General features: G+C 51.0%; 1 protein-coding gene across 1 annotated transcript; it reads left to right on the forward strand.

Annotated features, from left to right (window-relative positions):
* The first annotated feature begins 1,382 nt into the window (after positions 1 to 1,382).
* Positions 1,383 to 13,749, forward strand: HSPB8 (heat shock protein family B (small) member 8). The gene is made up of 3 exons (XM_016149531.2): positions 1,383 to 2,198; positions 8,052 to 8,115; positions 11,957 to 13,749. Exons 1-3 carry the CDS (start codon positions 1,832 to 1,834, stop codon positions 12,114 to 12,116), a joined length of 591 nt encoding a protein of 196 aa, XP_016005017.1. The 5' UTR covers positions 1,383 to 1,831; the 3' UTR covers positions 12,117 to 13,749.
* The last annotated feature ends 682 nt before the right edge of the window (positions 13,750 to 14,431 follow it).

The raw sequence follows: 14,431 nt of genomic DNA on the forward strand, positions 1-14,431 counted from the left end.
TGATCTTACCCCGAGTCAAGTGGGGACCCAGTCACTCCGATGTGTGTGTGGTGGTGGTGGTGGTGGGGCGGGCAGGGGGGGGTTGCTGGTGGCAGTCTGGGTCAGTTATCTCAGCATGCAGCTGAGATCCAGAACAAGCCAGGATCCCTCCCAGGCCCTGCGGCCCCGTAGCTGTGTGCAGGGGCCGAACCGCCTTCATTTCCTCACCTGAAAATAGGGGTGGTGATAACACCCACCCCTATTCATGAGATCATGTCTACAATGGGCTCACTGCCATGGCAGGTACACAGAAGGCAGTTAAAGGACGGTGATCGTTGTCAATCTCCATATTATTATTTTTAGCAAACTGCCTCATGCGGCCACTGCTTAACATCAAAACGATTTCTCAGCCCATGACTCACTGAATTCCTGCGCCCCCCCACCCCACCCCACCCCACCCTCTGAGGAAGGTAGGGCTGGGACCCTGACGCCCACAGAGGGAGAACGGCATGCCCCAAATTGCCCTCTTCTTGGAGACAGATTAAAGACTGGAACCCGAGCTCAGGGAATCTTTAGGTCAAAGCCCCTGGGCAAGCCCCATGGGAAGAAAGACAAGGAAGCCGAGAAGAGGCTCTCTCCCCGCCTCATGTGTCAGACCAGACCCCTGGCCTGGGCACTGTTCCTTTTGATAATTATCGTTATTATCAGTCATAATAATAACCATAGAAGCTACCCATTGGTTAACAGGTCCTATGGCAGCTGGCTCATCTGTAAGAGGGGTCGATACTAGTACCCTTCCATCTCAGCACTGACGGTGAAGCAAGTTAACATTGGTGAAGCACTTAGAACCGGCCTGGCATGCAGCGAGCGTTGTATAATCGAGAACTCCGAGAATGCCAGTCTGCTAAGTGCTTAGCGATGATTGCCTCATGTATTCCTCGTGACACATCCACAAGCGGGCTGCTATCAGGTCCATTGTACAGGTGGGGAAATGGACAGCTCAGAGATGCCCTGGGAATAATGTGACTGCCCTCAGAGGATAATGAAGGCCAGCTCTGAGAGCTTATAAGTGGAGACTGCAACCCAGGACCATCTAGATGCCTTCAAAGTCACAGGGCTCCGGGCCCTGTCCTCCCCTTCTGCTGGTGGCCACAGGGAGAGGCACACTGTGGGGAAAGTATTTGCAGAGGGTGACCTGAGCCTTCAGCCAGGCAGAGGGTTATTAATAGTCAGGCCCTAGTAGCCTGCTGGGGGCGGGCTCTGGGGCGGGGGCGGGGCGGGGGCGGGGCTGGAGGCGGAGCTCTGCGGAGAGGCTGGCTGAACTGGACTCAGAGGCCCCTCCCAGCCCCCAGGGAGCCCTGCTGTTTCCCTCCACAGATTCTCCAGAGCTAGTTCATCACCTCCGAATACTCCTGTGACAGGAGGCGTTTGCAAAACCCGCCTCCAGCCCCTAGCAGCAATAAATAGAAGGCTCCCAGCCCAGAAGCGAGGAGAAGTTTCTAGGGTTTATTAAGCTCCTGGCTCCACTCTAGACCTCAGCGGCTCTGGCTGCGAGCCCGGGCAGCCTGGGAAGGCAGTGGCTGGCTGATCTCTGGTGAGGCGGTGTGGAGGGGGGCCCTCTGAGAGTCTGCTGGACCGGCCGGGGGTCGCCTTTGGTGGCTGAAGTGTCTTTGGGGGCTGGGACCCCAGCCTGGCGCGTGCCTTCGTCCTTGGCAGTGGATGGTTTGGCATTTTCTGAAGCTGAAGAACAAGCTTGGAAGGCTAGCCCAGCCGCAGCGCCTTGCTGAGTGACCTTGGGCAGGTGGCTCCCTCTCTCTGAGCCTCCAGTTTCCCCTCCGGCACAGCAGCCGCCATGGCCGATGGTCAGATGCCCTTTTCCTGCCACCTCCCCAGCCGCCTGCGCCGAGACCCTTTCCGAGACTCGTCCCTCTCCTCCCGCCTGCTGGACGATGGCTTTGGCATGGACCCCTTCCCCGACGACTTGACTGCTTCTTGGCCCGACTGGGCCCTGCCTCGACTCTCCTCGGCCTGGCCAGGGTCCCTGAGATCAGGCACGGTACCCCGCGTGCCCACCGCCGCCAGCCGGTTTGGGGTACCCACCGAGAGCAGGAGCCCCCCTCCCTTCCCTGGGGAGCCCTGGAAAGTGTGCGTCAACGTGCACAGCTTCAAGCCGGAGGAGCTGATGGTGAAGACCAAGGATGGCTACGTGGAGGTGTCTGGTGAGTGGGGGGCAGGTGGGAGAGAAAGCCTGACCAGGCAGGTGCAGGCCTCAGCCCTGGGTACAGCTAGGAGAACTGTTTCCTTAGAGTGGAAGCTATGCCAGCATGACACAGGTGACTTCAGGGCTCGGGAATGCGGCCCACAGAAGTTATCTTTAGGAAAGAGCTTTCCTCTCCTGGCTTCCAGGAGAAATCTGAATCTGACCTGGCTTTGGGGGCCTTGGGGCGCTGTATGAATCAGAGAACAGGCAGGAAGATGGGAGCCACGTCAGGCAGTTTGACAGAATTTTATAGAAAGAAGAAATGAAACCGATACAGAAGGAATAAAAAGAAAAAAAAAATGGGGTTTGTCGCACCGCAGACTCACAATGTAGTCTAGAAGAGCGTGTTTAATGCTGAGTGTTGAGAGTTTTAATAACCAGCATAGCTTTCAAGCGGCACGCTTCCCCTTGTCCCAGATAAGGAAACTGAGGCTTAACAGTCATTATAACATTACCAAGTAGTCACCTCGATTGAGAGCTTACTCTCTGCCGGGCACCACACTCTGTGCTTTACCTGCGGCATCTCCAAGAATACAACCAGAGGACACGAGTCATGTTTGCCTCCTCTTTTTACAGATGAGGAAACTGAGGCACAGAGAGGCTTAATAACTTGCAAAAGGCCACCAAAAGTTCAAACCCAAGGTGTTTAGGAATTGAGAGAATGGAAGCAAATTGATGGTTTATTAAGCACCTACTAGGTACCGAGGGGTGGGCTACAGCTCTTCTATCCCTTCTCCCAAATAATCTGCACTCCAGCCCCGAGAAGCAGAGGTATCTAGTCCCATTTTGCAGCCGAAGCTGAGACCCAGGCAGGACTCCTCCAAGGTCACGCTGTGAGTCAGCAGCGGGAAGAGTCTGGGCCTGCCCACGACTCCAGGCACAGGGCCCCTGTCACCAGGCCCAGGCCTAGAAGAGAGAATGCTTCAGGCAAAAGCAAAGAGGAGACCAGAGTGTCTCCGCCCCCGTGAAGCTGGGGCAGCAGAGGAAAGGCTTTCTCCCACTTCCCTCCCAATTAAAGCTCCATTAAAAAGAGCATGTTCCCAGGGAAGTCTCTGCCAGCCGGAAAATCAATAAAAGCCGTTGCAAAAACACAGGCTGGGCAGGGACAAGCCCTGGCAGGGTGGCGTTTGGGGGGAGTTTCAAAGTCCAGCAGAGCGGAATTGGAAACATCAGAGGCTCCGTCTGGCGTGGTGGGCCAGGAGACAAGCTGGGGCCACGTGCTGATGGAGCAGGGGTCAGCCAGGGCTCTCCGAGTTGGCTGGGAGGCAGGCAGGAGTTTTGAGACTGGCTCCGCCACTAACCAGCAGGATGCACATTACATTACTCAACTTCTCTCTGCTTTGTTTTCTCATCTGGAAATCGGGGTTCAAAGGGCTACGTGGCATAAGGAGTGTTGTTTTCAATGAGGCGATGCTTGTGACACGTGCCTGAAACACAATGGTTCGGTATCGTTATTCGAGTTGACGTTGTTGTTGTTATTAAAATGCCGGCCTCGTAGCAAGGCCCCAATAATTCATCGATGGGGGTTAGTCTTTGAGAGCTGGGTTCAGATCCTCACTCCACTGTTCAATCTCTGGGTGGATGTGGACAAGAAAGTCTTTTCGCCGCTCTGAGCCACGGTTTTCTCATCTATGGAATGAGGACCCTAATAATATCTATCCCATAAGGCTGTCGGGAAGATTAAATATAAGCAGACCGTATGCGATAATAAGTAAGCAGACAGTATAAGCTAATAAATGTCCGTGGAATGGAGCTAATGAGAGTACTCTGTAAAAAAGGGTGATTATCCTTGCTACTCCTCCTGCCTTTGTTTTAACTAGGATTCCAGAATCTTCCACCACAGGTTGGAGGGTCCCGCAATGCCCGAAGGGCTTTTTCTCCATTCTCCTTTCTAGGTACTTCTTAACCAGTAGGGTCTGGCAGCTTGAGGCCAAGATTCTAGATCATTTTCCATCTGTAAAATAGGGTTGATGAGGGACTTAATTAAGGCAAAGAGAGACAAAGTCTTTTTAGGTTGTAAAATTCTCACAGGTGTGCACTTAGCAACTTCAGCCCAATAGAATCCAGACCCCCTGAGAGTGCATACAGAGGCTCTCATAAAAGAGTTCTAAAAAAATCGGATCGATACCACAGGCTGCATTTAGAAAGCAACTGTCAAGGGACGTCGGAAGTCAGAGGTGGTCCCCCATCCTACACCAAGTGCCAGACCTAGTCTTCCTCAAGCACTTAGTGTGGGGCGCTGTGCTAAATGCCTACACAGGTTGGCTCGCTGGCTCCTCATGTGGATTTCTAAGGAAATATGGGAAGGTTTGTTACACCCACTTGACAGATGAGGAAACTGAGGCCCACGGCACAGGCCGAAATTCAAAGCCAGGCCTGCTAAGACTGTTCCCAGTCAGGATGGCTGAATCTGCTTCTGATTGTGTGGCCCTGTGCAAATCCTACCACCTCCTGGGCCTCGGTTTTACCATTGGTCGGTATTTGCCAAATGGTGTGCTGTAAGATGTCTCTAGGTATCTCGAGAAATGGAGGGAGGAGGAGGTCCAGAACTCCAGAAGGTGCCAGATGAAAACAAAATTATAACCAGGTCTCCTCGCTGCAGGACTTATCAGAGCCTTGAGTTTGCTAATGTCGTTTACGAATCTCTGAGAGACGGTTTGTCTTATCTGACCACATGGGAGTGTCTAGTTCCAGGGAAGTGTTTGGATAACACTGGGCTCGAGAATTTCCATTATGCCTCTCACCTCTCCTCCTCCAACACACACACACCCTGCAGCCACCGGCCAAGAAATGTTCCCTTCATGAGCCACTGGGCCAGGACCTGGCCAAGGAAGGGATTGGAAAGCACCCGGGGCCTCATTCCCGCCCCTTCTTCTTAATCCCAGGGCCTCTGCCTTCTCTGGAAACAGCGCTTTCTTTCTTTAGCTGGGCCACTGGCTTTCTCCAAAGTGCGGATGCCTCCTCCTTGGCACCTGCATTTCTCTGAGGCGCGTTGAGGAGATGGTGGTTGTGAGGGGCCTCTGGCTCCCCCCGGCCACCAGATGAGTCTTTCTTTTCTGTTTCATCGTAATAACTTCTTCTGTTCACATAAATAAAATATTTCCAAAGTAGAAAATGTAAATAGGAGAGCAAAATAAGACATGAAAAATCACTCATAATCCTTAAACTTCGCCAATAAGTAGATATTCAAGTAGTATGCAGATGAAACTTCGAGATGCACCTGCCAGCAACACCCTCCTCAGGGGCCCCCTTTATGGGAATCTTAGAGCTACCCCTGCTCAGAGAGCTTCATCTCCCCCACTCTAATGTCCTATTTCCAGAGCGTGGACAGGGAGGGTTAGCCTCTGTGGAGCGATCTTTTCCCCAAACATCAAAATAAACCACAGGCGTTTACCTTCGCATAGTATTTTTATAACTTACAAAGCAATCTTGTGACTCACTCTCGTCGACTCCTCAGAGTAACCCAATAATTAGGAAGTTGACGTCACCCCCATTATAGAGAAGAATAAACTGAGGCTCAGAGGAGAGTAGAGATATGCCAGTCAATGTCAGAACAGAGATTCAAGTCCAAAACCCTTCTTCTACCTGCCTTCGAACCTTGGCTCCAGCACTTTCGAGCTGGGTGACCTGGGCCACATTGCCTTAACTCCCCAAATTTCCATTCCCCATCCACAAAATGATAGTAATAAAAGAACCCGCTTTTGAAGGTGATTGTGGAATTTTAAGGAGTTGGTATAGGTCAGCTGCTTAAAACAGTGGCTGACACCAAGTAAGTCCTATATAAGAGTTTGCTATTATTATTCTTATCATCATCATCATCATCCTTTATTATTCTTGGGACGACACCAAGTATTCGAAAGGGCTGAGTCAGAGGCACTGGCCAGTCCCCAAGGGAACCAGGCCTCTAGAGGCCCAGGCTTTGGGGAGGGTACCAGGGGACAGACAGTGTTCCTTTGGCCACAGGCCCGAGTTGGAGCTGGGCAGCTGGCGGTCACAGACTTGGCAGGTCAGGATAACTCTGGAAGCATCAGCACATTCACAGGATGGCATGTTCTGGCTAGCCAAACTCCGGTTTAAAAACGAATTCCTACAGAGGCATCCCTTTCTACCCAGCTGGAGGGAGAAGAAATTGATAGTCTTTCGTTCCTAAGCGCAATGTAGCGATATAGATCAAGCTTCAGAAATTCCGAAACTTGGAATTTGTCTTAAAGAAGTCATCAGGCAGGTTGCAAAGATCTAGCTATAAGAATGTTCAGTGCAGTGAGATTATGTTGTAGGCCTGTGACCGAAAGGTGGGGGACTAGCTAAATGAACTTGTGTAGCCTCACAGTAGAATGCCGTGCAGCCATTAAAAATCGCATCAAAGAATATTCACTGTGACACGAAAAAATAATTATAATGTGTTCGCCAGATGTATAAATAGGTTTTAGGCATAACGTACAATGTGATCCCAATTGACTCAACACGTGATATACATCTATACTATGTGATATTTATACATTTCTAAGTCATGTAGAAAGAAAAGTCTGGAATACATACAAAAATGTTGCCAGCGGTTTCTCCAGGGTTGATAGGATTATGGCTGGTTCTAATTGTTTTTTTTTTCCCCCTTCGTTTTCTACATTTTCTAACATCACGTGCATTTCGTAATCAGGAAGAAGTGATTAATAAAGGGATAAGTGAATAATAAAAAAATTCATAATTACTTATAAACAGTCAGCTTTTGGAAATCTGGACTGTAGACAGACAGACATTCAATCCCATAAAGTTATTTACAGCCTAGGTTGCCAGAGTCCCTCAGAAGGGTGTTCCCCTGTAAATGAGGGTTCTGGGCCCTGGAATGTGACTGCCACAAATGAGGACTGAATAATAAAAGAGGCCCTCTGCTGGGCACTCGTTCTTTGTTTAAGGAGAAATGAGCGAGGCTCCCTCCATTTAAAAAAATAAGAGTGGGGGGAGGGGCCAAGAGGCTCAGAATTTGTTCTATAAATTGCAAGACGGTAGCCAGTTTAGGCCCAAGCCTTCCTGTAATTTCATCGTTCATTTCTTCCTAAGGAAAGGAAAAAAGCAACCTCTCCCTGCACCCTGTAGGAGGTGAGGCAGGTCGGATTTCACATTCCTGGCGTCTCCTGTATCATTTCTTAAGCAGGGCCCCCTTTGGAGAGTTTGGGTGGTTTTTGTTAGCGGATTGAAGAGTGATTTCCGGGCGGTTCTTTCAAGACCAGGTAGAGATAACGCGGCTCAGAGAACTAAGTAGAAGCTGGGACCAGACGGGGCAGAGAGGCCTCGGACCTCAACGCCTGTTAGATTCAGAGAGCGCTGATTCAGAGCCCAGGGCTGCCACACACTGCCTGGTGACCGCGACTGGGCCTCAGTTTCCACACTGGTAACCGAGGGAGAAAGCTGCCCACCCTCAGAGCCCAGAAAGCCAGCTGGGGGGGGCACACTAGCACCCCCGTTTCCCCACCACCCATTCTGGGACATTAATCTCAACCTTCAACTGGCCGGTTAGGGGAAGGGAGCCAGAGGCAAGACCACAGCGCAACGCTTCTGTGCGTTCCTAAGACCAACACATAAGCATCTACAAACCACCGTCGAGGCCTCCTGTCCTGTCCATTGTCTTATTTCCTCTTCACGACAGCCCGGGAGGTGGGCTCAGGGGAGGCTCAGACATCGTGGCCTCGAGATCAAGCCCGAAGCCACACGGGGACGTGGGGGGTGGGGCCAGGACTCAGATCCAAGCCCGAGTCCTGAAAAGTGGAGGCCCAAGGGACGTAAAGGTGCTGACATGTGGCCTTTCTCTCCCTTGCAGGCAAACACGAGGAGAAGCAGCAAGAAGGTGGCATCGTGTCCAAGAACTTCACCAAGAAAATCCAGTAAGTGGCGTGGGAGTGTGGATCTCAGGCCGGGAGTGGTGGCGGGGGCGGGGGGCAGGGTGCCCGGGACCCAAAGTCTGGGGTCTGCACCCTCTTCTGGGAGACAGCCCCTGGGGCGGGGAACCGAATCCTCACCCCAAAGGGGAAAAAGTGACACAGCAAACCTGCGACAGGGTCCCAGAAAGGGGGGGGAGGCGGGGAGCGCACACATTGCACCGTCCCGTCTGCTCGGGGGCCTGTGAGGTATGAACCATCCCACTTGGTAGATGAAGAATCAGAGGATAAGAGGGGCAAGATGGCTTGTCCACCATTCCACGAACATGGGGGCTCTCGCCCACCCGCTTGGTGTGGCCGGAGGAGGATGTCCACCACCCTCAAGGAAGACCTTCCTCTGATGCCCCAAATGCCCTCACAGAAGGTTGGGGAGGCGTTTTTGCTCTGTCTCTCCCTTGGCCGGGAGCGCGTGTGCCCTCCGTGGAGCATCCGCAAGAATTAAGCTGGAAGGTTTCCTGACATCGCCGCTTGCTACCAGGAGGGGCTCTGAGGCTGAGAGAGCGGGGCCAAGGAAGTGCAGGGAGGAGTGGAAAGGGCTCAGCCTGGAGGAATCATGCACGCAGCAGGAAACCACCAGGCTGAGCCAATGAAGCCAAGCCACACGGAGGCCCTAATGGCGGTACCCGTAGGGAGGAGAGACTCACAGCGAGGTGCGGATGCTCGGTGCTTCACGGACACACCTGCTCCCTAATCAACATCCCTCCACCTCTCGCCTCAACCTCTTAGCCCCGTCATCGTTGCATTTAGCCCCCGCTTGCCCCGTCGTCGTCGTCGTTGTTACTGAATCTTAACTGCGCCCCTCGTCCCGGCGAAACGGGCCGCGTCCGGGGAGACTGCGCTAGCCGAACTCCGAGGCGTCTTTCCGCTTCGGGATTCTGCAGTCCTGTCTCTCCAGCCACGTGTCCGTTCCTGAGCCGCCTGGCGCCCTCGAGGTCTTGGAAGTGCGTGGATACTTCCAGATGAGGCAAATGCCAGACCGATTCTCTCCATGCGCCTGCCATCCCCCAAGCCCCACGCCTCTCCGCCTCTCCCCCTCTCCCGGGTACAGCAGCCAGATCCCGCGTTGCTAAGAGGGGAAAGAAAGGGAAAAGGGAGAGGAAGAGCGCTGAGGGTTTCTTTTAAGAGGCTCAAATAATCTCTCAGGATGGCGTCACAGGCAGGGCAAAGCTGGAGAAAGGAACTGGGCCGGAGGAAAGAAGTCAGCAGGATTCATCATCTTGAAAAAGGCCCATTGTCATGGACTTAGCCATCTCTGAGGCCTCCGGAAGGAGTTGCTGGGAGTTATTTGACCAGAGGGAAATGCTGGAAGCTGCCCTTCAGCTGGGGCCCAGCAGCTGAGCTGTGCTACTCGTTATGACCTTGAACTAGCCAGTGCCCTGAATCCCCCAAGGACCCACCCTAGCCAATCAGCCATCCTGAACCTGTCCGCAGAGTCCTCCTCCATCACTATGGCGTGAAGCCACCCATTCTGGTTGGTCGAGGTCCAGCTGAGCCAGTTGTTAAATATTTTTGAATCTCGCCCCTGGGCGTAGGGAATCCTGGCTCCACGATAAAGTGAGTGGGTGATTTGGAGCAACCGCTGAACTGCTCTGAGCTTCTGTTCCTGAGTTCCCTCACGGATGGGCTGTGATGGGCGGAACGAGAGGATGTGGGTGCGGCGGAACTTAGCAGGGGGTACAGACTCAGCGCTCAGCCCGCTCAGCCCCTGGGAACTAATCTCTTTAAAACCTCCAAACCGGGCCACCTGGCGAGGGACCTTGAACAAGTCTCTTGCCACCTCTGGGCTTCAGTTTTCCCCATGTGTAATATGAGAGCATCGTCCTAGACAATCAAGAAGATTCTTTTGGGCTCTGACACAGCAACTTGTACAAAAATATTCACAGCTGTCAAGGCGACAGCAATAACAACGTAGAAACTAACACTTATCGAGCACTTACTGCATGCCAGGCGCTTTCATCATCCCACACCATCCTAAGAGGTAGATATTGTCATTACTCCCCTTTCTTATAAGGAAATAGGTTCAGGGAGGCCAGATCATTAGCCCAAGGTCACACAGGAAGAGTGGGAACTTGAACTCAGGTCTTCCTTGCCTGCAACATCCATGCTCTGGACCACGGCAACTCCGTCGCCTTGTACTAGGTGCCCATTGGGTTGGCCTGCGAACAGTTAAACAGAGTTGGCCCATCCCCGGCAGCGAGGGGGAGGTCCAAACTTTTGGCCTTGTTTCTGCTTTAGAAGCTTGACTTGGCAGCTGCCCAAGTTCTCTCTTCTTTTCCATCCTCCTCAGCAGGCCCCTTGTTAATCTCCACGGCTCCAGTCTGGCAGGCGCCTCCTGGGTAGATGTAGCTCATGTGGCTGCAGGTTGCTTAGAGACTCCCCGGGCCCTCCAGGAAGGTCCCTGCCCATGTCAGGGATGGGCTTACTTCTTTTCTAGGTTCGCTCATCAAGATCCGCAACCATGAATTTATCACAGGCAGAGCCAGGCAGCCAGGGCCAGGAAAACTCCTTGGTGTTTGAACTTCCTGGCTCCCCTTGCCCTTCGTCCTTTTTTCTCAAGTCTGGTGCCAGAGAGCAGTAGGACATCGCAGTCAGCTATTCGGACTTCGGAGACCAGATTCCAATTCCATTCCCACCTGCCACTCACCAGCTTTGTAACCTTGGGCAACTCACTTCACCATTTTGACCTGGATCTCCTCATCTGTAAAGGGGGGCGGGGTAGTAACAGAGCTCACCTGGTGGAATTACTGAGATGATTCAGGTGAAGTACCTGGCACACAGGAAGTGCTCTCACGGTCCTAGTTATCCTTATTTTTAATAATGGCATCCCAATGAGGCCGCACACATGTTCTCATAATTCCAATAGTTTGTCGAGGAAACTTTGTCCCAGATAGCCTCGTTCCAATCCAAAAATCATGAAAATAGCTTCGGAACTGGAACTAGATATGGGTTCAGAAGTCCCATCTTTGATGCTTTCTCTCTCACCTAGCCTGTCCTTTGGTTTCCCCCCAAGTCTCTATTAAATGTCCTACGCCATGGGCATATTGATTCCTACTTATTAACCATTCTGGGCCCATTATAAAGCTCTAAACACGTAATGCCTCTGGGAGGCGTTTTGGGAACAAAACAATTACCATCCGCTATGAGATACTTAAGATGTGCCCACCAAATCATGGCTCATTCTAAGCATCGCAGAGTGCGGTGCTATCTGAAGTCTAGCCATGTTGCCAGCCTGACCCTGTCTATCCACCCAGTTGCCCATTCTCCCATTAATTCCATCAGTAATGCATTTTGTAGTGAAGCACTCTCCAACAGGCACATGGCAAATGAAAACGTGTCACCTGCTGTGAGTAACACCTTACTTAAGCTCTCTAAAGGGATGGTAGTGGTGGCCATTTCTGCCAGCAGCTGGTCAATTGTGAGTGTTAAGTGGAGACCTCAATCTAGGATCAAACACTGGGCCACAGGCCCCTTTTCGGTTACGGTGGGAGCAGCATTTTACCATTGGCAAAGCATGTTCGGATTCTTTGTCTCATTTGAGAGCTTCAAATACTGTACAAGTTTAATATTATTATCCTTATTTTACGGAAGAGGAAACAAGCTCAGAGCAATTGAATGACCGTCCCAAGATCACACACACAGCTAGAAAGGGGCAGAGCCAGGATTCAAACCCAACATTGTATGCCCCCAAAGCCTCAGCTCTTATCAAAACTATTTTCTTTCAAGTGAATACAAGAATGTTTAGATTGTATTAAAATAATAAATGAATAAAATCTTGTGCTTCTCCTAGACTTCCTGCAGAGGTGGATCCTGCGACGGTATTTGCCTCGCTTTCCCCAGAGGGCCTACTGATCATCGAAGCTCCCCAGGTCCCTCCTTACTCACCATTTGGAGAGAGCAGTTTCAACAACGAGCTTCCCCAAGACAGCCAGGAAGTCACCTGTACCTGAGACCCTAGGCTTGGCCTATCCTGTTCCCTCCCCAACCCCAGGGCTTCTCTGATTCCAGGGTACATTATATATTACTTTAGCTGAACTCATAGATTTAGTGTGACTAAAAAGGTTGGGGTGGAGGTGAATTGACCAGTCTCTGGATAGTGTAGTACTAGGTTTTTCCACAAGAGGACGCAATTGGCAAGTCATGCTCGGTTGCGTTAGGCCAAAAGGCTGGACGTTTTTTCTTTCTTTACCTTTTCTATCTTTATTGAAATGTTGCACATTCTATAGTTGCAAAACAAATAAAAGGGGACATAACATTTCACACTGAATCTTATCTCGCAGTGAATGCAAGGGTTGCTTTTCTCTGGGGACCTCGCATCACCCAGATTCCTATTCTAGGCTCCCAGTGTCCGCGCCTGCACCATGGTTGGTTGATGGAGCCCATTCGCTCACCTCTGCAGCCGTGGCCTACAAAGGGTGATAGACAGGTCTTACATCCCCAAATGAGAATTATTCAACAGCCACATAAAAACAAATAGTGCCTTCCGCCTTCCACCCAGGCATTTATAGCACGTTCTCAAGCTGCTACTCCCCAGGACTCTGGGCACCCCCTCGGTTTCTCCTCTGGCGAAAGTCCCCCCTTTCTTTCGTCTCCTTTGTCCACGTCTGGATTTTTACAGAGGGGGCTGTCTCCGGACAGCTCCACCAGGAACCAAGCGAAGGCCGAACGGCTCGGCTGGCAGGATAGTGGTATCGTGTACGTGGGTGGGATGTGTGTGTCATTGTTTTTTGAATTGTGCTGTTGTTTAGGGGAAAATAACAGTAAATAATAACAATAACAATAATAATAATAATAATAATAAAGGAGCTGATGTTCTTAGCCTCGTGTGCTTCTTTTGATTGAGGAATTCAATGCTATACCACGTAGATTTTCAGTATCAATTAGGAATGCTCGTGGTGGGAAATAACACCCAACAAATAGTGGCTTAAATGCCAAACATCTATTGTCTAATTTTACAAGAGGTCTATATATGAGTGATCTCACCGTTATTGTTTTCAGCTGTTAAGCCACCAAAAACCCGAAGCATTTCCATCCTTTTACCCTGCCATCTCCAACAAGTCTACCGGTTCCATCCTCATATTTGCAAGATGGCTGCAGCCCCTCCAAGCACCTCATCTTCATGTGACAATATACAGGAAGAGAAGGCAGGCGTAAAGGAGTAAACCAGTCTCCTTATCTGGCATTCTCTTTTATCGGTTCCAGAGTTGTTCCAGAAGCTCTCGGCAGACCTGTTTTATCTCACTGACCCAAACTGGGTCATCTGTCTATCCTGAAGCCGACTTCTGGCAAAAAGGAAAGGGATGGCCATGATAGGCTTAGATCCATATCAGTTTATCCTCTGAAGCCAGGAACACCTCTGCCTGAACAAAACGAGATTCTGTTAGGAAGGAGGAAAGGGGCAGAGCAGCTGCGGAGGGTGTCTACAGTGCAATGGCCGTCACAGACGATGCTGCCAGAGACACAGAATCCTGAACGTGGGGTGGCAGGAAGGAGGCTGCTGGTTCAGCACATCGGTTAGACCTCTTTCTGTGGTAAATGCCAGGAAACCCAACTCACACATTTAAGCAAAAAAAAAAAAAAAAAGTATTTATTGGCATGCCTGGCTGGCTGAGAAGTCCGGGATAAAAGTTTCTTACAGAGCTCTAATGATGTCAGCAGACTCAGTTTCTCTCCATCTCTTGGTCCTGAGGCGTTGGCCTCATTCCCATTTCCTGCCATTGTCCCCTGCTCCTGGCCCTCCATGTCCCCCATGTCCTCTCATGTGGTTACAAGATGGCTGCAGTTACTACACAGTCAAGTCCCCAGAGAAATGCCAGTGTTTTCCCATATTTTGGGCCATATTCCCAAGAGTGATTCTTATCGGACCAGCTTGGGTCACATAACCAACCCCACAAAATCAGTGCTTTGATTGGCCAAGCCTGGGTCACATGCTCCATCCCTGGAGCCAATCCCATTTAATCCTCACAACACCCAGGAAGTAGATATTAATTTTACAATGAGGAAGCTGAGGCTAAGAGAGTAGAGGTGACTTGGGTAAGTTATATGGAGACAGCGGAACTCAAATCTACATGTTTGCTTTTAGAACAGTTAACACTGCCAGCTTGCTTTTCAAGAGCACCTCAACCCCCCAGAAGACATCAGAAAGTCAGGAGCACCTACTCAACTAAGTCCTGCTCACAGACCAGAGGCAGGCATAAAAGAATGCCAGTCATTGCCTCTGAATCCTTAGAGTGTGCCAGATACCCTGCTAAGGGCTTTATGTGGA

Source organism: Rousettus aegyptiacus, unplaced genomic scaffold (genome assembly GCF_014176215.1).
Source record: "Rousettus aegyptiacus isolate mRouAeg1 unplaced genomic scaffold, mRouAeg1.p scaffold_m13_p_5, whole genome shotgun sequence".
NCBI lineage: Eukaryota > Metazoa > Chordata > Mammalia > Chiroptera > Pteropodidae > Rousettus > Rousettus aegyptiacus.

Coding starts and splice junctions, on each gene's coding strand:
- HSPB8 (XM_016149531.2), top strand. CDS start 1,832: ATGGCCGATGGTCAGATGCCCTTTTCCTGCCACCTCCCCAGCCGCCTG. Junction 2,199..8,051: donor TGGCTACGTGGAGGTGTCTG/GTGAGTGGGGGG, acceptor TCTCCCTTGCAG/GCAAACACGAGGAGAAGCAG. Junction 8,116..11,956: donor AACTTCACCAAGAAAATCCA/GTAAGTGGCGTG, acceptor TGCTTCTCCTAG/ACTTCCTGCAGAGGTGGATC.